The 25,816-nt window shown below is 46.1% G+C and overlaps 2 protein-coding genes across 14 annotated transcripts in view; one reads left to right on the forward strand and one right to left on the reverse strand.

Moving 5' to 3' along the window:
- The window catches only part of TTC23 (tetratricopeptide repeat domain 23), a 108,492-nt gene extending 90,208 nt beyond the window's left edge, over nucleotides 1-18,284 (forward strand). For 8 of the 12 annotated variants that reach the window (XM_017973270.4, XM_035303715.3, XM_078375986.1 and 5 more), the window contains 3 exons: nucleotides 8,213-8,335; nucleotides 15,101-15,183; nucleotides 16,291-18,284. In XM_017973270.4, coding sequence (XP_017828759.3) covers nucleotides 8,213-8,335; nucleotides 15,101-15,183; nucleotides 16,291-16,408 — 324 coding nt within the window. In that variant the 3' untranslated portion in view covers nucleotides 16,409-18,284. The remainder of the gene's footprint in view (nucleotides 1-8,212; nucleotides 8,336-15,100; nucleotides 15,184-16,290) is intronic. The other 4 variants (XM_078375987.1, XM_035303718.3, XM_035303717.3 and 1 more) reach the window with 1 other exon arrangement.
- Nucleotides 18,285-18,901: 617 nt separating this feature from the next.
- Nucleotides 18,902-25,816, reverse strand: part of SYNM (synemin) — a 30,876-nt gene continuing 23,961 nt past the window's right edge. Inside the window, exons 4-5 of one of the 2 annotated variants that reach the window (XM_008998315.5) lie at nucleotides 23,073-25,498; nucleotides 18,902-22,136 (exon numbers count right to left, since the gene is read on the reverse strand). In XM_008998315.5, coding sequence (XP_008996563.1) covers nucleotides 21,846-22,136; nucleotides 23,073-25,498 — 2,717 coding nt within the window. In that variant the 3' untranslated portion in view covers nucleotides 18,902-21,845. Of the gene's footprint in view, nucleotides 25,499-25,816 lie in introns of both variants that reach the window. The other variant, XM_008998314.5, reaches the window with a different exon arrangement.

The raw sequence follows: 25,816 nt of genomic DNA on the forward strand, positions 1-25,816 counted from the left end.
TGATGCTTCTTTTGTAGGGAAATTCCTTGACAGTTTTCTCTATTTCTTTTACCAAAAGTGGTTCTGCCCTAATGGGGTCATTTTGGCAAACTGTGTTTTTCTAGATAATTATCCATTTCACTTACATTTTCAGATTTATTTGCATGGAGATTTGCAAAGTGGTCTCATGAATTTTAAAACTTTCTACTTTTTGACAGTTCTTTTCCCATTATGATTTCTTCATTTTATATTTGGGGTTTTCTCCCTTTTTCCTTGACTTAGTTTGTGGTTTGCCTATTTTGTTAATTTTTTCAAAGAGCCAGGATTTTAATCCCATAAATCCTATTCTCCATTTCATTAATTTCTGATTTTATCTTTATTATTTCTGTCCTTGTGCTTTATTTTGCTTTGCTATGTTGAAATTCTTTTTCTATCTTTATGAGTTTGGAATTTAACTCATTCGTTTTCATTTTATTAATCTAGGTGTTTATGAATATGAAATTTTCTCTTATTATTACTCTAAATGTATCTCATAAGTTACATCATAGGCTTTTATTATATTAATTAGTTTCAAAATGGGGAAAACCTGGGAAACCCTAAGTAACATAACTGATTGAACCAAAAGAATTAACTTTAGTTCTGAGGGGCTGTCCTATAAGTCAAGTCATTTTCTCTTCTTATGATTTTTCTGATTCTGCTGCAAAAGGCACCAGATTTGGTAACATGTGTTCTGCCTATTTGTTAATGAGATGACACATATCTATTATGAGTTAGTTAGTAAATAGTTATTAAGCATCTTCAATAGGCCAGTTACTGTGCTAGCCAGACCTGGGGGAAAACAGTGACCAAGACAAATATGCTCCTTGTCCTTGTGAGTTCCCAGTCTAGCCAGGAAGAAGTATATGAAATCAATCATCTCTAATAATTTAAACGTTGGGGGAGGGATGGAGACAGCAAACCACCATGGCATGTCTGTACCTATGCAATAATCCTGCAGGTTGTAAGACGTGCACATGTACCCCAGAGCATAAATACAATAAAAAATAATAATACTTTAAACATTATCCATGTGCCAAAGACATTTGATGAGGGAGAGATGAGAAGGAAGCTAAGGGAAGCAAGTGCCTTGCGTTTCCCCATCTATCACCTCCATATAGTAGGAGCCAATGCTAGCCAGGTACGGTGGCTCATGCCTGTAATCCTAGAACTTTGGGAGGCCAAGGCAGGCAGATCACTTGAGACCAGGAGTTCGAGACCAGCCCAGCCAACACGGCAAAACCCTGTTTCTATCAAAATTCAAATAATTAGCTGGGCATGGTGGCCTGTAATCCCAGATACTCAGGAGGCTGAGGTGGGAGAATCACTTGAACCTAGGAGGAGGAGTTTGTAGAGAGCTGAGGTAATGCCACTACACTCCAGCCTGAGCAACAAAGTAAGACTCTGGAAAAAAAGAGCCAGTGTTTTCTGAGTGGTTGTCAAACCACTGGCACCAGGTTAAGTGATTTCTGTATATTAATTCATTTAAACCCAACTCTCAAAGCCTAAGAGTTGGTGTATTAGGCCATTCTTGCATTGCTATAAAGAAATACCTGAGGCCAGGTGTGGTGGCTCATGCCTGTAATCCCAGCACTTTGGGAGTCCAAGCTGGGTGGATCACCTGAGGTCAGGAGTTGGAGACCACCCTGGCCAACATGGCAAAAACTCATCTCTACTGAAAATATAAAAATTAGCTGAGCATGGTGTTACACGCCTGTAATCCCAGCTGCACAGGAGGCTGAGACAGGAGAATCACTTGAACTCTCAAGGCAGAGGCTGCAGCGAACCAAGATCATACCACTGCAATCCAGCCGGGGGGACAGAGCAAGAAAGACTCTGTCACAAAAGAAAAGAAAAGAAATATCTGAGACTGAGGAATTTATAAAGAAGTCAAATTGGATTATGGTTCTGCAGGCTGTACAAGCATGATGCTGGCATCTGCTCAGCTTCTGGGAAGGCCTCAGAGAGCTTTTACTTATGGTGGAAGGCAAAGTGGGAGAAGGCACATTGAATGGGGAAAGCAGGAGCAAGAGAGAGCGAATGGAGCAGTGCCACATACTTTTAAACAACCAGATCTCATGAGAACTCACTCACTGTCACGAGGACAGCAGTAAGAGCGTAGTGCTAAAACATTCATGAGAAATCCCACCCACAGGATCCAGTCACCTCCCACCAGGCCCCACCTCCAATACTGGGGATTATAATTCAACATGAGATTTGGGTGGGCACAAATATACAAACTGTGTCACTTGGATACCTCTACTCTGTATTTTACAAAGAGGGAAACTGAGGCTGGGAGAGACGTGTCTTGGCCTTGATCACATGGCTCAGAGTTGTTGGAGTGAAGATTTTTTGTATATTTAGTAGAGACAGGGTTTCGCCGTGTTGGCCAGGTGACCTCTATCACACAGAATATACTATATGGTCATCTGGACTTCCAGGTAAGACTTTTTTTGAACAAGGGTTTCCTGGGTTTTAAAAATGTTTGGAAGCGACTGGCACAGTGGGGAGAATGCCAAGACCAGGACAGCAGGAGTCTTTGGGTTGCCACTGAAACTAGCTTAGGTATAAAGGGGCGTCTATTGTCTTGTGATTTCCAAATAAAGGCTTGTGATAAGCTGGCATGGTGCAGCTGAGCCTCAGCTAGACTCTCATGCCAGGAGGACTCTCTTTGTCCAGGAACTTCTTGCTCCTTTCTGCACACCATCCTCCTCCTCTCTCATGGCAATGTCTTCCCTCAAGGTGAAGATCAAGGCTGCCAACACTCCAGAGTTTTACTTTCTGTCTCTGTGTCTTTTCTTGTCCCAGCTTGAAAGACCTTAGGGAAAGACTGACAGGCCTGGCTAGAATCCAGTGCCCACCCCTGGCTCAGTCAGCCAAGGCTAGTTGAGTGGTAAGCTATAAAAACATGGTGCTTCCAAGGTAACTGGATGGCCTGGGGTGGAGGTGACACAGGAAACACTATCCTATAGTCAGAAGATCTGGGACAGGGTTGCCAGCATCCCTCCCTGTTTTGGGCACATGTGCAATGAATACAATAGGAGTCAAGTGATACCTTCCCTTAAGAATGTCCCAGACCAATGATGGAGTTACAGACTGTAACCTCCCCAGTATATTACCTGCTCAATTCCATGCTGCAAATCCATACTGGGATCTACGGGAGGGAAGAGATTTAGGGAAGGTGTCCAGGTAAGTCATCTTGAAAAAGACAGTATAGGCTAAGAGAAACAGGAATTCCCAGGCTGGGAAGTGGGATAGAAGAAGGATGCTCAGAGGCAGGAGAGCAAAGTACATGTAAGGGACAAAAAGCAGTTGAAGCTGGCTGGCTGTAGGGTTGCTGGTGGGGGACACGCAGGGCAAATCCCTGAGGCCAGGTTTGCCATGTGAAGGGGCTGAGGCTTGATCCTTTAAGTCAGGGTCCCAAACTATGGCCACAGGCCAAATGTAGCCCTCCACCTGCTTTTGTGTGGCTCTCAAGTTAGACATTTTTTACACATGATTATTTGCAACCCATTTCATGATAGAGAATACTATCTCTGAACTTCAAGCAAGTGAAAAGTTATCCTTCCCCCAAAACGAATCTGTTTTACTCATTAGTAGAACTGTAGAACTATATTGCCAAAACAAGTCTGTGCTCATTATTATATTTCAAATTTCATCAAAAGAAATTTGTGGAAATTTGTCTTCTCTCTTAAGTGCTGTACCTACCTAGTAGCCTCAACTTTTTCTCTTGGACTTTTAGGCCTACAATATTTACCATACGGCCCTTTGCATAAAAATTTTCTGAGCCTTGCTCTAAGCAGTTGGGAGGTTGGAGGGGATTCTAAGCAGGGCACAGCAGGTCTAGAGTTTTCCTTTGGATTTTTTTTCTTTTTAATTACTATGAGGATAGTGTTGAGGATGGAATGGAGTGAACCAAGAATGGAGACGAGGACTCAGTTTTCTTTGGCCTCCTTCCATCCCACAGTTTTAAGGATCAAATGAGATGAACTGAGTAACGTTGCTCTAATGAGCACCAGAGACTGCCTCTGTGCAGGTGTGCAGGCTGCTTGGAAGCTTTTCCCACCATCAGCACCTCTGCAGGAGGGAGGAAATGCAGAGCCAAGGCATCGCCTGCCACTGGGAATCTCTGCTTTCCTTCCCCCTCCTCACATCTCTGAAGAGGTCGATGACATCTGGAAACTCTTCCTAGGGTTCAGCCCAGCCACTGCACCCCAGGCAGGGGGAGGACTTCAGAATGGAGGAGGGTGGCAAATGAGAACAGAGGTACACAGAAAGTTGAGCAGGGCTGAACAGGGTCACACAGACCTTCACACTGTCACTGCTGGCTCCCAGTGAGGCTAAACTGGTACCATGTGCCCCACCTCACACTCAGAGCTAGGCTTGCTGCCAGGGGTAGCTCATACATCATTCCCCATCTTGACAGCAACCCTGCAGGTCGGACCTGCATAGCTCTGTTCAACAGAGAAGGGGTTCAAGGCTCCCAGAATTAAGCCAATGGTCTGTGGGCAGGTTACTCTTATATAAGGCCCGACTCTTTCCTCTGTGCCAGCGGCTCACCAAGCATGGGTCTTTAGCCACTGCATCAGGGTCACCTTCTGAATCGGAGTCTCTGGGGCAGGGGCCAGGTGCCCAGGGTTCTGCATGTTGGCCAGTTTCCTAGGCAGAGACTGAGGATCACTGCTCTGGGCCACACTGCCACCTGAGAGGCTAAAAGTAGCCCAGCTTCAAGAAACTGTCAGGGTGCAGCACCCTAAAGCCTGTGGTAGAAGTCAGTGACCCCTTTTTCCTTTGGTTTGGCCTTGTTGACCATCAGTCCTGAAAACAATGGCCCTGGCATCTTAAAGATACCTGACTGCTGGACTCTGAGAGAAATAATGGACATTTGTATTTGTGATGGTTGTGTACTGTGGTGCACGCAGTTCTGATCTCCACTTTTCACATGTACCTATCTGAGAACAGGCTGGCTGCTCTGTGAACACCAGGGCACAAACAGGGACTTGAAATGTGCTTTTCACATCTGCTGCCGACTAGAGTTTCTCAAATGCCATATTTAGCACTGGACTCTGTGAAGCCAGCAGTTCCTAAAGCTAAACACTGCCCGCCGAGTGTTTCTCTTGTTTTTGTCACAAAAACAGCTGCATCCCCCAAGTTTTCAACTCAGTAGCAGGAACTCACTGAACAGAGGCTTTTCCAGATGTACCCTCCTGTGCTGAATGGTCCAGGCATGGACCCATAGGCATGAAAAACAAAAAACAGGAAGGCCCAGGAAACAAGGCACACAGCGGGATTAAATCACCAGAAAGGAAACCATATTATTGATCTGCCTTTTAAAGGCATCTGCCTGCAGGGGAAAACTGCAGAATTCTTTTGGCTCCAGATGGAAATTTCCACAGCAAAACTGCACCTACTTGTACAACATGGAAACCTGGTTATATTCTAGGATGGACATCATCACCAATATTTTTGTCAGGTGAAAGGCTGCAGAAAGAATTCCTGAAGGCTGCTTCATAGATGGGAGCATCTTAGGAGTATGCAGGGCCCAAGGACAGTGTCAGGTCGGATTTGGGTCCAGTCTCCATCTGGCCTCTATATTAGGCACTATCTTCAGCAGGCTTCAATCCACTGCCTCACTCCTTTAGCTGTGGGCATTAAGCATTTCCATAAAAGAATAATATAATTTTATGTGGCCCCTTTCTTTAAAAAAAAATCAAAGCCCACTAAAATGAGTCTTTTTAAGAAAGGACATGATTTTTATTCGGAGGTTATAGGCAAGAAAGCCAACGCTAGGAAAGTCTTTTTTTTTTTTTTTTTTTTTTTTGAGACAGAGTCTCACTCTGTTGCCCAGGCTAGAGTGCAGTGGCACAGTCTCGGCTCACTGCAATCTCTGCCTCCCAGGTTCAAGTGATTCTCCTGCCTCAGCCTCCTGAGTAGCTGGGACTACAGCCATGTACCACCACACCTGACTAATTTTTGTATTTTCAGTAGAGACAGGGTTTTACCATGCTGGCAAGGCTGGTCTCAAACTCCTGACCTTCTGATCCGCCCACCTTGGCCTCCCAAAGTGCTAGGATTACAGGCGTGAGCCACCATGCCCAGCCTAGGAAGGTCTTGTGTAGTCATAGGTCAAGACTAGAGAACAGGCCATCAATTCCCTGCTGTGTTCCGGCCATTCTTCCAAGCAGGCCAATAAACAGAGCCTTCTTAGGGAAGACCACGCTTTATGTTGAATTCATGCCCTATAATTCCATCAGTGGCCCACTTCGCTTTACTTTCCCTTAGCATATTTGGTGTTTTCCTTATTGCTCTGGATTTCCTGGCATATCTGGTGTTTTCCTGGTTGTCCTGGATATACCAGGACATCCAGAGCCAAATTTGAACTTCCCACAGAGCCATCCTCCACTCCACATTGTTTTCATGTGTAGAGCCTCATTTGTCCTCGATTCTGATTTTTCTTTTTTTCTTTTTTTTTTTTTGAGACGAGTTTCGCTCGTTACCCAGGCTGGAGTGCAATGGCGCAATCTCGGCTCACCGCAGCCTCCGCCTCCTGGGTTCAGGCAATTCTCCTGCCTCAGCCTCCCGAGTAGCTGGGATTATAGGCACACGCCACCGTGCCCAGCTAATTTTTTGTACTTTTAGTAGAGATGGGGTTTCACCATGTTGACCAAGATAGTCTCGATCTCTTGACCTCGTGATCCACCCACCTTGGCCTCCCAAAGTGCTGGGATTACAGGCGTGAGCCACCATGCCCGGAGATTCTGATTTTTTTTGCCAATCAGTTTGAGCTTATGAAGTTGCTCAGGTTAGCCTTGAACTGATGACCTCGCCTTCGCGAGCGCCATGACCTCCGGCAGGAGCCACTTTGGACCCCGATTCTGATTTTTCTAATCATCTTTGACTAACCCATTGTTGGACTGCAGCAGCCCACTTCTTTCAAAGAGAAGGTCATAATGACATTAATTGCATATAAAAAGTCTTGTTCTTGGGTTGAGAAATGTGCTTAAAGACTCTTCAAGCACTCCTGACTTGAAGATGTTTGTAAATCAGTTTATCTGAGCATGAGAGCCAATTGTTAAAGGGGTCAAGGTCATTCATTCTTAACCTCTCTTGGTTAAGAATGAATTTGGAGGCTGGGTGCAGTGGTTCATGCCTATAATCCCAACAATTTGGGAGGTTGAGGTGGGTGGATCACCTGTCAGGAGTTCAAGACCAGCCTGGCCAACATGGTGAAACCCCGTCTCTACTAAAAATATAAAAATTGGCCAGGTATGGTGGTGGCATACCCGTAAACCCAGCTACTCAGGAGGCTGAGGCAGGAGAACTGCTTGAACCTGGGAGGCAGAGGTTGCAGTGAGCTGTGACTGTGCCGCTGCACTCCAGCCTGGGAGACCGAGCAAGACTCCATCTCAAAAAACAAGAATGAATGTGGAGCTTCCCTTGCCCACTATAGTCTAGGTGGGAATGAGAATTCTAGTTCTCCTGGCCACAGGCCTCCCTGGCATCAACAGCTTTGGGGAAAAGGCACCTTCCTGAGCTTGGACCCCCCAGCTATGGCACCCAGGCACAGTGCCCCTCCATGTTTGCTATCCCTTGGAAAACACGGATGGGTAGTGTACACAGGCTGCCCACTGACAAGGCTACATTTGCTATGGAAAAGCTCCTTAAACATTAGAACTCTGACCATGGCTTGGTGAGTACACAGTGCCTCAGGTCATCAGCTACCCACAAGGTCTGGGTGGGTGCAGGACTGTGGATCAGGACAGACCGTACTGGCCTGAGGCTTGCTAGCAGTTTTTCAGAGCTTCGCTGGAAACAGCAAGTTTATGGGTGCATGGCCAAGGATGGAGGGAAAGGCGAAAGCTCCTATTACATAAATCTAGTGTATCCTTAAACAAGTTAAAAAGCAATGGTCAGGAATGGCTGGTGTGGATGGCACAAACTCAGGAAGGGCTGCGCCAGATCACTGAGCTCCATTTAATAGGGAAATTTGCCAAGAGAAGGCAGCTCAGAAGGCCCAGCTTTAAGAGTCTGCATCCGTTCCCTTGGCTGGCTCAGAAATAGGAAAATCCAGCCTTTATACAAAAAGCTGGCTCTTCACTTGAAAAAGAAACCATAATTTCTATGTGGGTACACAGCAGGATTTCTCTGGATAGCAAGTCCTGCCGATGCATTTATTTTCTAAATATTTGCATTGCAGTTGTCGTGGAGAAGGATGATGGTAGCTTGCTCCAGTACAGTGGCCAAGGAATGGAGCAAAGTCATGGGGGAGTCGAGGGATGTCGATAAGGACATAGAACCCACAGGACTTGGCAACCTGAAGGTGAGGAGTGAGGGAGACAGCAGGGATGACTTTCACGCCCCTAGGGCTGGCACCCAGGAGACAGTCAGGGAGAGCTTTCCGAAAGGGTCTGCTCTGAGGAGCTGTGCAGGTGGCAGTGCCTGGACCTCACCCCCTTTGTCCTCCATCTCCTATTTCCCTGCAAACCTCAGGGTCCCCTTCCCACCTTTCCTGTTTCTCTCATGGGAGGCTCCCTACCCACCCACTGGTGTCTCAACTCCTCAGGTCTTAGGATCAGTGGCCCTCCAAGTAAGGAAGCTGCAGGGCTGTGTGTGTGAGAGAGACAGAGATAGAAAGAGAGACAGGCAGAGACAGACATAGAGAGAGACAGAAAGAGGATGCAGAGGTACATTCCCTCAAACACTCAGAATTCCTTCTCCCTGTGAGCCTACCCCCACCACCCCCTCCATCCCCACCACCCTCTCGGTCCCCACCACCTCCCTCTGTCCCCACCACCCCCCTCCCTCCCCACCACCCCCCTCGGTCCCCACCACTCCCCCTCCATCCCCATCCTGCCTTGTTTGTTCTTCACCTGCTGACTTCCCAGTCTTCAGGTCTCACTCCAGTCAGTGTCACCTCCTCACAGAGGCCTCTGCTGGCCCAGGTACCCTCAATTGACCACCACCAACAGCCCCCTGGTATTCATTCACAGCCCCATCTTTTTTTTTCTTTTGAAGCTCTTATCACAAGTTATGAATGTTTATTTATGTATTTTTAAAATGTCTGTCTCCCGACTCCATTGGAATCCCCGAGAGCAAGGTCCACTTCTGCCCATTCTCCGCTCCATCCCCAAAGTAGCCACAGGGTTGGCTTGTTGCAGGTGCTCAGCAGACACCTGCTGCAGGAAGTGGCAAATGTGGACAAAGACACAGGTCCAGCCGGGACGAGGCTGGTTTCTGGGCGGCTCAGAAGAACCACCCACTACCCTGACTGCATCTCTAGGGGGGCTGTCTGTTGAATTACGTTTTGGTTATTTCTTCAGTTCCCCCAAGTTAGTAATTTCTGCTGGCCTTGTAGTGGCTGGTAAATGAAAACATACTTGTATTTCTTTAAAGATTTATCACATTTCATGCTTCCAAGTAGTAAGGCTTCTGAAGTCATCTTTTCTCTTAGGAATTCTCAAGGCTTTGAGAATTGACCTGAAAACAGAAGCACGATTTTCGAGTTTCTGAGTAATTTCTCCCCCGTGGACATAATCTGTCATCGGATAATGTGTGTAAAGAGGAGTAGTGATTTCAGATCCTCAGCGTTAGGGCATTTTTAAAAAAAATTTACCTTTCTTTAGCTTTGTTTTTCATTTCACATAAGTACAAAATACAAGTAAGAGCATGACCGCCTGGCGTGGAAGCGTACCAGGAATGAAGAGTATGCCTCTCTCAGTTTTCTGTTACGAAGTCCTGTAGTCTTGTAACTTCAGTGACCCTTTAGTTGCAGTCCTTGCTGCACTGTCTCTATTAATAAGTAGGTTTTGTTCCATTGGTACCTTCATCATCTGAAATTCCTCAATAGAAGTTATGATGCAATTCCGGGACCTTAGGCAGGAGGTTAAGGGAGGAAGGGAGACAGCAGCAGTCTAATTCTGCGGGATGCTGCTATGAAAATGGCCCTGAGTGACAACTGCACATGCAGAAAATATTCTTCCTGAGTTTGGGTATTCAATTACTGTGGGTTTTTAAATGAGAGTATATGGAGTCATGTAACCCTGATGCCATAGCTGCCACTGAGCCACCCGTGTCCACAGTGGGAAGGGTGTTAGCTCAGAGGCACCCACAGCTAGGAAGATGGCTAACTGATGGCACCTATCACTTTTCTTGGCTCCCGGGCTCCTTAGAATCCTAGCTTTCAAACCTCAAAGTCATGTCAAAAATAATTCTGAAAGTTTGCATCAAATGCTTTAGATTGTCTCTTTCCAAATGATTCCTAGGAGAAAGCAGCAAATAGTGAGCAGCAGTCTTTCTCCTGTTGAAGCCTGGACTGTAATTTCGAGTTTTTAACACCACTCCCACAATGGAACTTCCCTAGCAGAGGTTTTAGTACCTGATGAGTCACTGCAGCCCTAGGGTCCAGCTGTGTCGTCAGGAGTCTAAAGGCCGCATGTAAGAATTTCCCAGCTTACGTGTCTGTCCTAGTTCACCATTCACTCACTGAGCAGCTGTTACATGCTTGTGTGCCAGGGTCTGTGCAAGACAGACACGGCCCCATCTGGGGACAGCCTGCGGGCTGGTATGAAAGCAGACATTCCCTTTTGTTTTCCTGCAAGGGAAAGAAAAGCTCCCTGTTTGATATTTAAGGAATAATACAAACACAAGTGACTTCTCACAACCCTCCATATAAAATCAAAGAGAAAAATAGCAATGTAATGGCTCCTAAAATTCATCTGGACACTCAGGAGTTCAGTTTATTGTTCACTTTAAAGAAAAGTTAGAAACACCCCTTAGTGGTTGATTTCAAGAAGGAGGATATCTGCCTCTCAGAAGAATCTGGGGAGCATGGGAGCACGGAATACCTTTGTTTATGGTGGAGAATGTTCTTCTGTCTAGGTTTGGCGACTTCTTTACTTAACTCAGCTGGATATTTACAGTGCCTGGCTCCAGCAGGTTCAATTAGCATTTATTCACTTCCTCTCTGTCAATGCCTCTGTTTTTAACAAAAGAATCAACACACCTACTTCACACAAAAATGCTTAAGTAAATTTAGATAAGAGCAGCAGAACGAAAATCTCAATTTATGTTTCTTAGATAAATATATAGCTTTATAAAAAATTTTCTAGTACAAGTCCGTAATGGGTTGTTTGCTGTTGTAAAAAGCTGTCTTTCGAAGAGTAGTTCAGTAAATGGATGACCATTTTTTCCAGCTCTGGTGCCTGCTCTTGCACTGCAATCACACAAGAGATTAGCGAGGGGCTGAGTGAGGATCTGTTTCTGGCTCCTAGTTGACACCGCTTTGCATCTCTTTTCACTTCACCTGGAATTTTGGGCAAATCTTCTTAGTAAGGATAAGTAACCTTAGGGTTACTTAATACCAGGCTATTGATACCAGGAAGAGAAGAGTTTGACCAAGGGCTAGGGGTAGGGTAGGGATGGGGCTCCCCTCTCCAGGGCTTGATTACTGAAAAGGATCTCTTGACCCAACCACAATCTTCCCTCCTAACTCTACTCTCTCTACTAACATAGTAGTGAAAATGATCAGTACACAGCTTTGTAACAAGTGGGCGTGGTTAGTAGACCCACTGAGAATTTGCATAAGCACTGCCAATTGCCTTCTCATTCTTCCTGGGGATTTGAGAATATTCAGCCAATGGGATATTTATTTCCCTAGAGAATGAGGGGCCAAGGAGAGGCAACTTCAGTCACCAAAGGGGTAGGATGGAAATTCCTCCCGAGTATTAGATTTTGAAGGCAGTCTGTTAAGGCAGAGTGAACTGAGACCTCAGTCTCAACTAACTGTTACAGTGTCAGTAAAACTCTAATGCCACAGTGAATGAATTAACGACAAGCAGTGACAACATCACCTCTCAAAATGTGCTGCATCGGAGGCACTCATAAATATATAAACACAGGGACGTCTGGGTGGCTTTAAAACCAGCCCTGATCTTTTACACTGAGTGAAGTTATTTCTGGGCGAAATGAAGTCTATTCTGGTAAGAAGTGTTAACCCTGGAGAGAGGGGCCTCTCGCTGATGGGCAGCAGTGGGGGGAAGCATCTTGCCTCTCTTGCTTTCTGGCCCTTGCTGAGCACCTCCTCCTCTGCCAGGCCCAGTGTGCCTAGGCTTCCAATAGCTGTAACCCAAGCAGGGTGCTGGAAGGGTTTACATCAGGTACCATGGGTGTCAAAAACATGTCCCTGTCCCCTCCCCTCAAAGCAACAGAGCTTTGTCAAAGTTCATAAATTTCTAGGGTCACAACAACCTAAAGCATTAAAGCAACGCTGGCTCAGTCCCATGGAATGAGCAGTTCAGCCCGTTGCCTAGGCCAGGCCAAGGCCCCTGTGCAGATTGAGAAAGTCAAGGGCTTGTTGACAGAGGGACAGGGATCTTGCCTTTGTAGAATTTGAATTATGCATTGAATAAAATAATAGAGTTTACTACTTCTTGATACTGTATATTTCTTAGTCAGATGACTAAGAAATAGTGAATATTTTGTTATTTTAAAAATCCTATCATATTCTCATCTGATAGTTCCTTTTTTCAAAGGACAACCACATTCTCAGTTTGAAAATCACATTCTGAATTCCTTGGCCTGAAACATGCAGACAGTTTTTATATTTTCCACAGCTTGTAAAGACAAAGGCATTTGGCTGCCTATATTTTAATTTTCTTGAAGACCTAAAAATGGTTGGCAGATCAGATGAATAAACAGCCTTCAGTAGTAAGTCCCCAAACCCTCACACTTTTTTTTACTCAAGCTATTACCATGTACAACAATTCATTCAATCTTTTAAAGATGTATTATGAAATATTTCAGATATGCAGAAAAGTATGGATAACATAGCAAAGACCTTGGAACTCACTATTCAATATAAGAAATAAAACCTGACCCATTCAGTTGAAGTCCCTGTATACTTGCCAATCCCCAGATAGCTACTTTTCTGAATTTGCATCATTCCCATGCTCTTATTTTACTATGGCTTTGTTCTGCATGTTTTAAAACTTTACATAAATTATAATATATATTATATGCATTCATCTGCAGTTTTCTTTTCTCCTTGACTTTGTAATCATGAGATTCATCTGTGTGGTTATAAACACACATACATATATCAAACATTTATATATCGTATACATATGATATGTATATATCACAGTTTCCATATTCATTACTAAATTTTTCACAAAGAGGCTATACCAGTTTGAATACCCACTATCAGTATGTAAAAGAATTCTTGTGGATTTGTATTTTAACAAAGCTTGGTGGTTTTTGCAGTCTGATGGGTGAAGTGGTACCTACCTCATTGAAGTTTTAGTTTGTATTTATGGTTATTAATGAGATCAAGCATGTTTACCATATTTCAACTCTTTGAATAATCTGTTTCTATCTTTGGACTAGTATTCTATTGAGCAGTTTTGGTTTGGTTTGGTATTTCTCATTACCTTATAGGAATTCTTTATAAATTCTGAATGTTAAACCTTTCTCATTTCTGTGCACTGCAAGGATCTTTCCTCAACATGGTTTGTCTTTCTACTTTGCTTATGGTGAATTTTGGTGCACAGACATTTTAGGTTTTTTTGTTTGTGTGTGTGTGTGTGTGTGTGTGTGTGTGTGTGTGTGTGTGTGTGTTTTTGTATTTTTAGTAGAGATGGGGTTTCACCATGTTAAGCCAGGATGGTCTCGATCTCCTGACCACATTATCCACCTACCTCAGCCTCCCAAAGTGCTGTGATTACAGGTGTGAGCCACTGCACCCAGCCTGGGTTTTCATATAGTTACATTTTCTCAGTCTTTCACTTTTTCTTTGTCCAGATCTTGTCTAAGAAATACTTCTCTACCTCAGGATCAAAAAGATACTCTCCAGTTGGGCATGGTGGCTCAGTCCTGTAATCCAGCACTTTGGGAAGCCAAGGCAGGTGGACTACCTGCTGTCAGGAGTTCAAGACCAGCCTGGCCAACATGGTGAAACCTCATCTCTACTAAAAACACAAAAATTAGCTGGGCATGGTGGCAGGCACCTGTAATCCCAGCTACTCGGGAGGCTGAGGCAGGAAAATCTCTTGAACCCAGGAGACAGTGGTTACAGTGAGTCAAGATGATGCCACTGCACACCAGCCTGGGCGACAGAGTAAGACTCTGTCTCAAAAAAAAAAAAATAATAATAATAATATTCCAGTATTTTCATCTAAAATCTCCAAGTTTTCTATTTCACATTTAGTCCTTTAAATCTTTCTGGGCTTCATTTTTGTGTTTGGTTTCTGGTAGCAATTCACTTTCCTCCATTTGGAAAACCAGAGGTCCCAGTACCATTTATTGACCTGCCCACCTCTTCCTGACCCGTCCTGCAAGGCCAGTTCCGTCATTGTCAAGGCTTGGGCTGTCCGCTGTGTTCCACTGGTCTCTGGGTGAAAATCATGCTGTCTTAATCACTTTAGTTTTTTAAAAAAAGGGTCTTGGCATCCAGTAAAGCAAGTTCCTCCACCTCACTCTTTCTCAAAACTATTTTGGCCATTTTTGGCACACCTTTAATCTTTCTCCTCTCCTTGAGTTTGCTCTAGCCTAGTACAAGCAATCGAATGGCAAGACTTCAAGTAAGCAGAAAAGAAAAAGCAAGCCAAAGCCAGCCCTGGATAATCCATAAGCTGAATATTTGCCTCCTCATAACTAAGACATTTCTGTGTAGTAAAAAGTATAGAAAGCCCCTATATTAATAAAAGTAGAGTATGTGTTTATAAAAAACAAAAGCATTTTGTAAAAATCTTTTCCAGGCTATAGCAAGGACCATTTAAAAATAGAAACTGGAGCCCATCCACTGGTCAGTACCAAGGTTCTTGCCTTTTTTTTTAAAAATACAACTTTTAAATATATTTTTTGCATACAGATAGTCACAGAGGTTTTTGAAACAGTGCTAAAACTGTATGTTTTTGCCTAGAACACTCAGAACATCCAAATCGAAGGTCAGACTGTCACTAGAACATGCTAATTCCATCAGAGCAGGGTCTAAGAATGAAGTGATCTTTCTCTTGTTCAAGGGAGACTGTATTTTCCTGCTCTCAGCGACATTTCTGTAGCCTCATGATTGCTGCTTGGTGTTCTACAGTGTCTCCAGATCCAGACTTTCTTGTATGGACCGCAGGACAAAAAGACTCTGGCCACCCAGCAGGCCATGGGCATCCTGTCCACGTGAGTTGGCTTCCCTCACACTTTCTCTGCGTATCGCATTCCCTTTCCATTCAGAATCTCAAGAGGAAGCTGCTTCTAGAAGGTTCTATGGTTCTGCCCAGGTATTTAGAAATAATTTGTCCTTTAAGTCAGAAATATATGCTGGATGTTGTCCTCCTGCAGACAGCCCCTTGCAGGCTAAGGCACCCGCTGCAGGGGGTGGGCCCCAGAACTCCTGTGGCCTCCTGCAGCCCTGTTTCCAGCTTCCCTCTGCCCTCGGATGCCTGTCAGAACTGGAGCTGGAGAGTTCACTGACTTGACCTTGAAGGCTGCCCCCCATGTTCTTTCTGAGCCTCAGCAGAGGCCCAGCAATCTCCTGTGGAGGGCCCACCTCACAAAGCCTGGTCCACAGGGAGCATCCCTAGGGCTACCTGAGTCTATGCTCAAGGAAACAGGGCCACAGCCTGCAGCAGAGACTGAACGTGGCCAGCAGGGCAACATACCCTTTGAGGACAGGAAGGTGAGCCAGGGAGGCCTCCTGCCCAGCCCTGACCATCCTTCTCACCCATGGCCTCCTCACCAAGCCAGCTAAGGATTGACTGCCTCAGCTCAGTGAGGATGGTCACAGGGGATTTTAAAAGATGGGAGGGGCCAGGTGAGGTGGCTCATGCCTGTAATCACAGCACTTTGGGAGGCCGAGGCAGTGGATCACTTGAGGCCAGGAGTTTGAGATCAGACTAGCCAACACAGCAAAACCTCGTCTCTACTAAAAATACAAAAATCAGCCAGGCAAGGTGACATGTGCCTAATCCCAGCTACTCAGGAGGCGCAGGCAGGAGAATCACTTGAACCCAGGAGGTGAAGGTTGCAGGGAGCTGAGACTGGGCCCCTGTACTCCAGCTTGGGTGACAGAGTGATACTCGTCTGAAAAAAAAATTAATAAAAAATAAAACATGGGAATAAAACATCTAATGTTCTATGCTCTCATGCCACAATTATCCTCTCATTTATAGCCCCTCCTGAGGCTTCTCCTAGATGGGTCTGGACCTGCTGGGCAGCAACGGCTGGATGGGAACAGTGTGGGGGCTGAGGGGCACCACACTCACCCCACCCTCTGCTTGTCTGCAGGGCTCCCGAGATTGCTGTGAAGCCAAGGCAGGCATCAAAAGGCAAAGTGGCCTTCTGCACCAGCATCCCTCAGGACACCATGCTGAGGAAGGCCCGGCCCAGCACAGCAGCAGACTGAGGCCCCCACCCTGAAAAAGCCTAGGACATTCCTGGGCACTGCCAATCAGGGTGCTGTACACATCTGTCTCCACCTAGAAGATGGAATTCAATAGTCAGGATACAGACTTTCAAGGCCAACTGTTGGCTCCAACATGCAACAGTGAGACCAAAAGCCTCCTGTGGGCCACACTGTGAACAGTGGATGCCCTTCAGGGTGATATATGCTAGAAAGCATTTTTCTTTTAATCACCTAAGTGTTTTTTCTTGCCAACAAGAATTTTTGGCCATCAGCACTACTGTGGCTGAAACCTCTCTTCAGAAGTTCAGAGCGGCCTCTGCAGGAGTCAGCCTGGATCTACTGGTACACACAAATCCTTGCATAGGTCTGGAGTCAGATCTGGAACACTAAACTCAGGAAGAAGCCCTTTCTCATAGGAGGTTAACAGGGATCAAGAATAACATGGGAAGAAAATGCTAATAAAGGGAAACTCTAATGCGCTGGTATCGGCATGTGTTTTCAAAGTGCAGCCTGCCTCAGAGTTCCTTGGAGCCTGAAAGGGGGTCAGAGACAGCTCCCTTTATGTGTGTCCTTGGTCACTCTTTGAACTGTGTCGAGCACCTGGTATGTACGTGGCATGTGCTAAGAACGGGGGGCACGGCAATAGACAAGACAGTCACAGCCCGGCACAGCACCAGGAATTAGTGCTGTGGGATTGGTAGGCAGCAGGGGCAGCACCCGTGAGAGCAAAAGAGCAGAGTGGGAGGGGCAGGAGGCCAATGCACCGGACTCGGTGCACCTAACTAAGCCTGGGCCAGGAGGCAGGTGTAAGGGACTGAAAAGAAAGGCCAGCAGGACGCTGCAGGAGGGTGGCACTGATTCCCTGCTGCTTCACATCCTGTCTGGCCTCTACTCCAGGCAGGACAAATCCGGATGCCACCTGGAGCTGCTTCCTGAGTTGACACACTGTCGTGTGCACAGAAGTCTTCAGCTCCCTGGAGGGAGGCCTTAGTCATGTGAGGCTGGCCAAGTCTAACAGGAAGATTTGAGCATGTTTTCCACAATGTCAAAGATGAGATCCAGTGCCAGATTGAGATGGATGGAGCACCCAGAAGTAGGGATGCAGGTGTGGGCAATGCCGTCCCTTCTCTTCCCTCCCCTCATCCCACAGACGGTGGCCAGTGAGGCTGTAGGCTGGTACTAGGATGGCAGCAGATTGCAGCACAGGGGGCTGTCCCTCCAGCTCCCTCTGGGACATCTAAACCATCCTGGGGCCATCTGTGCAGGGCCCCACCTCAAGAATTGAGGGGGAAAATAAACTCAATAGAGTCACAACAGGGTAGAAAAAAGCAGGCTCCATGTCTTCCTCAGAAGCGTGACACCTGACCCTACAGACCATCCTTGCTGGTACATGCTGGTCCCAGATCCTGGGCCTGCAGGACATCAGCAGTGTGCTAAAAAGGTGTAAGATGTGGTCACTACTCATCATGTGTCCTATCTAAGTTGACACGGGCGGAGTCTGCTATGGGCTGAATGTTTGTGTGCCTCCAGTTCATGTTGAAGCCCTAATCCCCAAAGGGATGATATTAGGAGGTGGGGCCTTGGAGAGGTGATTAGGTCATGAGAGTGGAGCCCTGATGAGTATGATTAGTGCTTTATAAGAAGAGACACAAGAGAGATGATCTCTCTCTCCACCGTGTGAGGACACAGAAAGAAGGCAGCCATCTGCAGGCCAGGAAGAGAGCCCTCACCGGGAAGCGAATCTGTTGGCACCTTGAGACTTCCCAGCCTCCAGAACTGTAAGAAATAAATGTCTCTCAGGTTATGGCTCCCTGTTAGAGCAGCCTGAACTGAGAGTCCATGCTGGGTTTTTTAATAAATGTGCATCCTGATGTTACTTCTTCCTTTCCGTATTTCTTGAAAGGTATCTTGGAATCACAAAAGCTAAAACACATTTTTTAAATTTAGCGCCACCCCCCCCCACCCCAGGAAAGCATGAATTTAGGAATGCTCCCTCCAATGTCTCCCATCTGTTAATTCTGTTGACTTCAACAAGGGAGGAAGACTACAGCTACTTGTGTTTTTGTTTTTGTATTTTTGGTAAAGGGGCTACAAACAGGTAAGGATATCTAGCTGCTCCTGTGTCTCAAACTACCTCAGTTTTTTCAAGCCCCTAAGAAACGGCCATGGCCATTTCTTGGTTAACCCTCCAGTTTGCACTTATAAGGCAACCAACTATGCCCAGGCCAGTCCTGGATTTAGCACTCAAGAGTCCCACATCCCAGGAAACCTCTCCATCCCAAGTGGGATAGTTGGTGGTATCCTACTGGCACTAGGCTTTGAGGCTGTGATGACATGTTTACTCCAAAGTGTCCAGGGTATATCTGAATACAAGCCAGTTGGCTTATTCTTTGTCTGCCATGCTTTCTAGCTCTGCTCACAATATTGAGGAATTAGAGAACTGGAACTTTTCATATATATTCAGCCCAGTAATACTCTGCTACCCAAAAAACATGCATGTAAACACATAGATTCTTTATTTAGAGTTTAAAGGAAACATCAAAAATCTACTTAAAATATTCATTCTCTTTAAGAACAATGTGGGTTTTTTCCTCAGATTTTTATTTTTGCACATTCTAGTGACATTTCCTATTGTAGGGAACAGGGATTTAGCAAAATCAGCTTCTTAGATGATGCCATTCTAAATATACATCTTAAACAAACAATAGCAAAACAACCAGTGGGAAACTGGAAAACATTCAGTGAGTACTGTTTGTCTAAATAACAATAAATACAAAAAGACTGGTTGTGTTCCAGCCCCATCCAACCATGAAGTGATTTATCTTGTGTCCAGAGCGACTGGTTTTAAAGGACATGGAGCTTTGGGGTGAACTGTCACAATGTCAAGGGCACATTCCTGGGTGATTCACAGATTTAGCAACCAACAATAGCTCGATTCCTTACTCATATGTACTTCTGGCAGAATATTTCTCGAAGCTTTGTGTCCCAAGCTTGCAGATGACAAGATCTAAGATATTTCCCAAAGTAAATACAAGCGGGTCATAACATCAATTACCTGTTCACATCAGCTTCCATTTACAAGTCATGAGCCCAGACACTGACATCAAACTGAGCCCACTTAGACTTAGACCCCTCACTGCCAGTCTTTCTGGTCATCAGACAGGAGACTGTCACCTTAACCAAATTCTCACCAACCAATCATCTATCCAAAAACCGTTACCTGTTACAGATAAAATCAGCACATCTTTGTATCAGAAATGACAAATCTTTACAAAGCAGTCACCTCCATCCCAGTCTGACAATCACTACTAGTTCATTTGGCAGATAGACAACAAAGGTTTAAACTTGCAATTCAAATCAACTTCCTTTCCATACTCTGATTCGCAGTGTTTTTCAAATGTCATTGGAAAGCTGTGCTGCATTTCTCCTCCACTGCCCGATTAAGAAAATGCACTCTCCAGAAACTACCTGCGGTAGGCACTCCCAGGACCTGGGGAGACGTGGGCCCTGGGGGTCCAAGGGCCTCCACGTGAGTCTGAGAGGGAAGACCCTCCGGTGCCATCATTGTCGCCTGCCTGAGAGTGGTGCTACCTCAGAGTTTTACTCCTCAGTGCACTAGTCAGTGCTATGATACTGTGTTACAGGAAGTACAGCTGAGACAACATGACGTGAAAGAAGCTAGCCTGGACTGAAAAAATGCTGTGCTGCTAGCAGTCCTTTTTCTATATGATGCTACACTTTCCAGATGGAAGCTTTAAAAACAATACCCACATGTGGCCGGGCACGGTGGCTCAAGCCTGTAATCCCAGCACTTTGGGAGGCCGAGGCGGGTGGATCACTAGGTCAAGAGATTGAAACCATCCTGGTCAACGTAGTGAAACCCCATCTCTACTAAAAATACAAAAAAAAAATTAGCTGGGCACGGTGGCGCGTGCCTGTAATCCCAGCTACTCAGGAGGCTGAGGCAGGAGAATTGCCTGAACCCAGGAGGTGGAGGTTGCGGTGAGCCGAGATCGCGCCATTGTACTCCAGCCTGGGCAACAAGAGTGAAACTCTGTCTCAAAAAAAAAAAAAAAAAAAAAAAAAAAAAACCCATGTGTAAAATAAAACGAATCCAATGAAGCACGCTCATCCCAGTATCTTAAACCCAGTGGTGCCTCTCTACAGGACCACGCTCTGCCCCCCGTGAGTGTGGAGGCCTTTCTCATGCCTGGGTATCTCAGTGCTGGGCTGCAGGAGAGATACCCAGTTCCTTCCCCAAAACATCCTTCCATTCAATAGATTGTTTCTCTGGACAAAACACCCCAATTGCAACGACTTCTGTTGAAAGTGAAAAAAGCTTCCGTGAGGTGGGTTCACGGTTGTTTTTATCTTTCACCCCTGAGCTCAGAAAGACCTGCATCCTGTGAATGGAAGGCTGGGAAAGGCCTCTTTAGGGGGCACTTTGTGTGGAAACACTATGTGTTTCCAGTTTCCCTGCACACAGCCAACTTGCCAGTCCAGCTGCAGTATGAGCATCAGCATTCTTCACTGCCTTCAAGGTCTACCTCTCCCCAGTGAAATGAAACATTTGGGTGCTGAGGGCTAAGATGCAGAGAAGCTCAAGTCTGCATAGTCTGATAGGAACTGGCCAGGCCAGAACTTAGCTATAACAAAAAAAGGGTGTTCAGACTGTGTGCTACTTAATGACCTAGTGCCAAAAAATGAAATGGTACCGTAAGCAATTCCCAATCCTCACCTATCCTACCAGTGCAGGGGAACCTGTGCAAACAGAATGTGAAATATCATAACAGACTACAGCTGTCCTCTCCATAAATACTGTATTTTTAAAAGTTCTGTACATAGAAAGCAATGCATTCAAGTCTTAAGATAAATTTAACTCTATATGGCAAGTAAGTTTTTCCTAAAGATGAAATCATTTATTTAGCAAAATTTTTTAAACATGAACAGTCTGCCTATTTCCTACAATTTCTTTTTGAAAAGACTTTTTAGAAAGAGTCTAAAATGTATTTATTTTCCCCTACAGTGTTAGTTTATTATTTCATATTAGCACATGCAAGCAAAATTGACTCTTAAATGTATTACTTTAATCTGGTTAATGTTCTGACATCTATAATTAACTGTTATTCAAACAGATGCAAGCCATGTCTGTGACCAGGTGCAAAACATAGAAATCATCTCCAGGAGTGGAAAGAAGACTCCAGGGGAAAAAAAAGTGTTTTGTAAAAGTCCCAACTCAAAAATAAAATTGCAGTGTCTTTTAAGGCATGAATTAACTGGAAATCTTTATGGATTAATGTAAATTGACACTGCCTGGAGTACTCTCTAAGGAAGCAAAAACGGGAGATTTTAATAGACTCCCTGTGCCTTAAAATAAGGCCTTTGGATGTTGGTATGTTGCCAATAGGATACCATTAAAACAAAACGTTTCTGCTTATTAAAACCAATGCCCATCATTCTCCTCCTCCTCACTGTCTAGATAGAGGAGGGCAACTTTCTTTTCATCCGAAATCACTGACCTTTGGTCTACCATTCTCTGTAGCTGCACCTTCTTATCAAACATGGCCTGCTCCTTGCCCTGTTCTTCCCCAGCAGAGACCTTAAAGCTCACGCCAACTGCCTGATCATCCCTACTGTCCGTGTCTCTCCAGGCACCACGGTCAGACACACCGCGAGCTCCTGCTTCCTGTGTCCGGCTGCGGATGGCCTCTACGTTACTCACATCCATCTGAAAGGTAAATGAAGTTTCTTTGGGCCCTGGTGCAGTGTGCCTAAGCGTTCTTCTGCTGTCTTCTAACTCATCTAGCTCAGGGGAGGCCGCTGAACCAGGAAGCACTAATGTTCTGGACACAGGTCCACGGATGACAACACATTCAGAGGTTTCATTTTCTGTGGGACCTAGCTGAATGTGCCTAAAGGATCTGCTAATACCCGATGTCACTTCTGCCCCTGACATGTCCCCTGCACTATCCTCCTCAGGAGATTCCGAAATGACACTTTGGAAGGTGCTCTTTTCAGTCATAAAGGTTTTTCTACCTACGGTATGACTATGAGTGGCCTGGGGCACATCTGCTGAGCTCTCCCTGTGCACAATGCTCTCTGAGTCACCAGATTCCCCGGGTCGGGGAAGCAGCCCATGGTAAACTATCTGCTGGGTGGTCTGATGCCTCTGAGGCCCAAGGCTGATGTGCCTGATGGACGTGCTGCTCCCTGGCAACCCTTCCGTGTGTACAGAATCTCCTCTGACACCCAACTCCAGCTTGTCTGAAAGTGGAGTTGTAAACTGGATCTGCCCACTGAACCCTTCTCTAGGGCCTAACTGGAGTTGCCTTACAGAAATCTGGGTACCCACTGACTCTTCTGTTGCAAAATAATCACCAACCTTCCCTGCAGCAGAAATGGGGCCCTGAAAAAGAATCTCCTTTTCAGCATGAAATTGTTTGGAGCCAAACGTACTATGCCTCCCTGATCCATCCATATCTGAAGAAAACTCGACCGGGCCAGGCTCTGGCGAGCCCCCATCCTCCGGAGAGGCAGGGGCAGGGCCTTGGAAGACAACTTCTCTGGATGGTGGACTCTGACCGGGACCCAGCGTGACATGCCTCACAGACCGGCTGGCTCCGGTCGGGCTCACTGCCTGACTTAGGTCACCTCCCTCACTTACCTCTACCACTTCCGCAGTAGGTCCTTCATATGACATTCGCTCAGTCCTCCAGACCTCAGACGGGCCGAGAGTAATGTGCCTTGCAGCCTGACTCACGTCCTCCAGCACCTGTGACTGGGAAAAGCCCGTGGGGCTGCTGACCTCCACAGTGGCCGACACTGGGCCCTGGGGGCTGTGCCATCCCGAGCTGTGAGTGGACTGGCCCGCATCCTCACTCTTGCCTGAGGGGATGTACAGCTCCCTGGTGGCCCAACGCCTGAAGCGAACACCAGTGCCCGGGGCCTCTGCTCCATCTGCCTCATCTGGGCTGCCAGGCACGGGTCTGCGTTGCTTGCTCAGGCTCTCCCGAACCACTGACTCCACAGCTTTCTCCATCTCACCGGCCTCATCTCTGCTCAGCTCCTCTAGGTCTAACTGATTGGCATCCACAGTTTGTGAGAGGTTGACCTCAGCAACCAGGGTCACGGAGCCACCATCAGCAGCCTGGATCTTCTTGACGTCCACGGAAACACTCCCTGGCCCACCCTGCCCCTCAGTGGTGAGGGCAGCCAGCTCTTCCCTCATGCGCTCAGGAAGGGTTTCCTCTAGCTGCCCGATGACCTCCACCAGCTGCTGCCGGGGCTCCTTGGAGGAGATGCCCTTCATGGAGGTGTGGAATTCATGGGGTATTTTAATTTCTTTTTCAATGACGGTGGCTTCGGCATGAAATTCACCACTTCTAGATTGTTCTTTCCAGTGAGTGGAACCCAGGTCCCCCTCCAGAGAGGGCGCTGGGACATCCGAGGGCTTCACAACCTTCTCGCCCACTGCATCATCCCTCTGTGTCCTCCTTCGAGTCCCCTGCACAATTTCATCCTGCCAAGAGTACCTGATGGTGGATTCCTCCTCGATGTGGATCTGCCCATACACGGAACCATCATCTCTGTCATGCCCCCCAGGGTATTCATCTGGAGTTGACACAAAATAACTCTGCTCACCCTCTGAGTCACCTGCCTCTGTCACTTCTTCAACATGAGTCGTATTCTCCTGGGGCTGCTTGGTCCTCTGATGCTGATTAACTGAGAATGTGACATCTCTCTCTCCATAACCTTCCTCTTCCTTAACCAACCCTCCGGAGCCTGGGGACACATCATCAACCTCCTCCACCTCAAATGGGACAGAAAATTCCTCTGGCATCTCCCCGCTGACATAGCTCACGGGCTCCTCGACGATCTCCACATTGACGACCTTCGCTCTGCCCTCCCTCCCTTTCAGGCCGAGGTTGATGATGTCTCCTATCATCTGCTCAGCCGACTTGCCTTTCAGCCCCACTTCCTTAATATCCTTGCTTAAAAGGTAGTCCAGGCCAGCTTCATCGGAAACATCAACGTCCTCGGTCAGTTTAGACTCCACGACTATTTCGGTCTTCGTTTTCCTTTCCATAGGAAGCTCTTTTCTGTCCACGTAAGTGACTTTTGTGTCTGGAAAAGAATCAGCAGATGCTTCTGCCTCTGGAGACTGAGTGAACTGCTTCAGGATGCTGGTAACGATGTTTTCTGCTACGGTTTCTGTCATGGAATCGCCTGGCAGCGCACCAGTGGCATCACTAGTGCCCAACCTGAACTGCAGCTCTCTTGCTTTTGCCTCTCTACCAGTCCCGCCACCAGCATCCTTCACGGGGGTCTGCAAACCTTTCGGGGATGCCTCTGCTCTTCTGTCCTGGGATACTTCTAGACTAATCGGTATCTCTCTCTCTCGCACGCTTTTCTCCTTCAGTGGCTCTTTCTCCCTCATCTGCTGGCTTTCTCTCTGTCTTGCTTCTTTGTCTAACTTCGTCAGTTCTTCCCATCTTAGGTTCCTCTCCTCGGAAGCCTTCTCTTTAGAATCGAACATTTTCTCTTCTGGCTTTGTTCGGATGGTTTCTGGTCTGTTTCTTTCTTGCTCCCTTGGGGCTTTCACTTCTGTTTTCTTTCCCAGAATGATGGTCCTCTCATTTGACTGTGTGCTTTCCAAAGCTCTTGCCGCCACATTGTCTCGGCATTCCCGGGATGACTGGCGGGCAACTGTGGAATCTTCAGCTATGTAAACGGGGACCTCCCTTGTATCTCCAGCTTTTGGTCTGTCAAGGAATGTTTTCACTTGAGCCTCAGTATTTCTTAAAGGGCCATAGGTTGGAAAGAAAGTTCTGACACTGGTTTGACTGTTGATGTAAGAGTTTTCCTGCTGGGTAGTGGCCGAGGAAGAATATCCCGAGCCCAGGAAGCCTCTTCTGGCAGCGCCTCCAATAGATGTGCCCGTCTGAGATCCACGGTGCCCTGACAGGCTAGAATACAGAGCTGAGCCATGATTTAAACTCGCCAAAGTTGCTTTCTGCCTTGAAAATTGATTTCTTTCATTTTCTCTCTGTAATACTGATTCGGTATAGTGATAGGATTTGTTTCTGAATTCTGTAGAAATTGAATAAACAGTTCATTAAAATGACAGGCATCATTACCCTTTTCCATCTAAAAGCATCATTGCAGGTCAAATCTCATTTCATCATAATAAATAAATATTGTTACCACAGAAAGATCATCATAAATAAGTTATAGTCAGTGCTCAAATTATTTTTTTGCCATTTACAAAATCCTGTTACAATAAAAGGTAGTGCTACAAATACTTTAGCCTAACACATTTCTCCAGTTACTGATGTTAAGATACTCACTCATCTTAACATTAATCGTAAAGCACAATGCACATGCCAGATAGGTCAGAGGTGCTACTTT

Source organism: Callithrix jacchus, chromosome 6 (assembly GCF_049354715.1).
Source record: "Callithrix jacchus isolate 240 chromosome 6, calJac240_pri, whole genome shotgun sequence".
Classification (NCBI taxonomy): domain Eukaryota; kingdom Metazoa; phylum Chordata; class Mammalia; order Primates; family Cebidae; genus Callithrix; species Callithrix jacchus.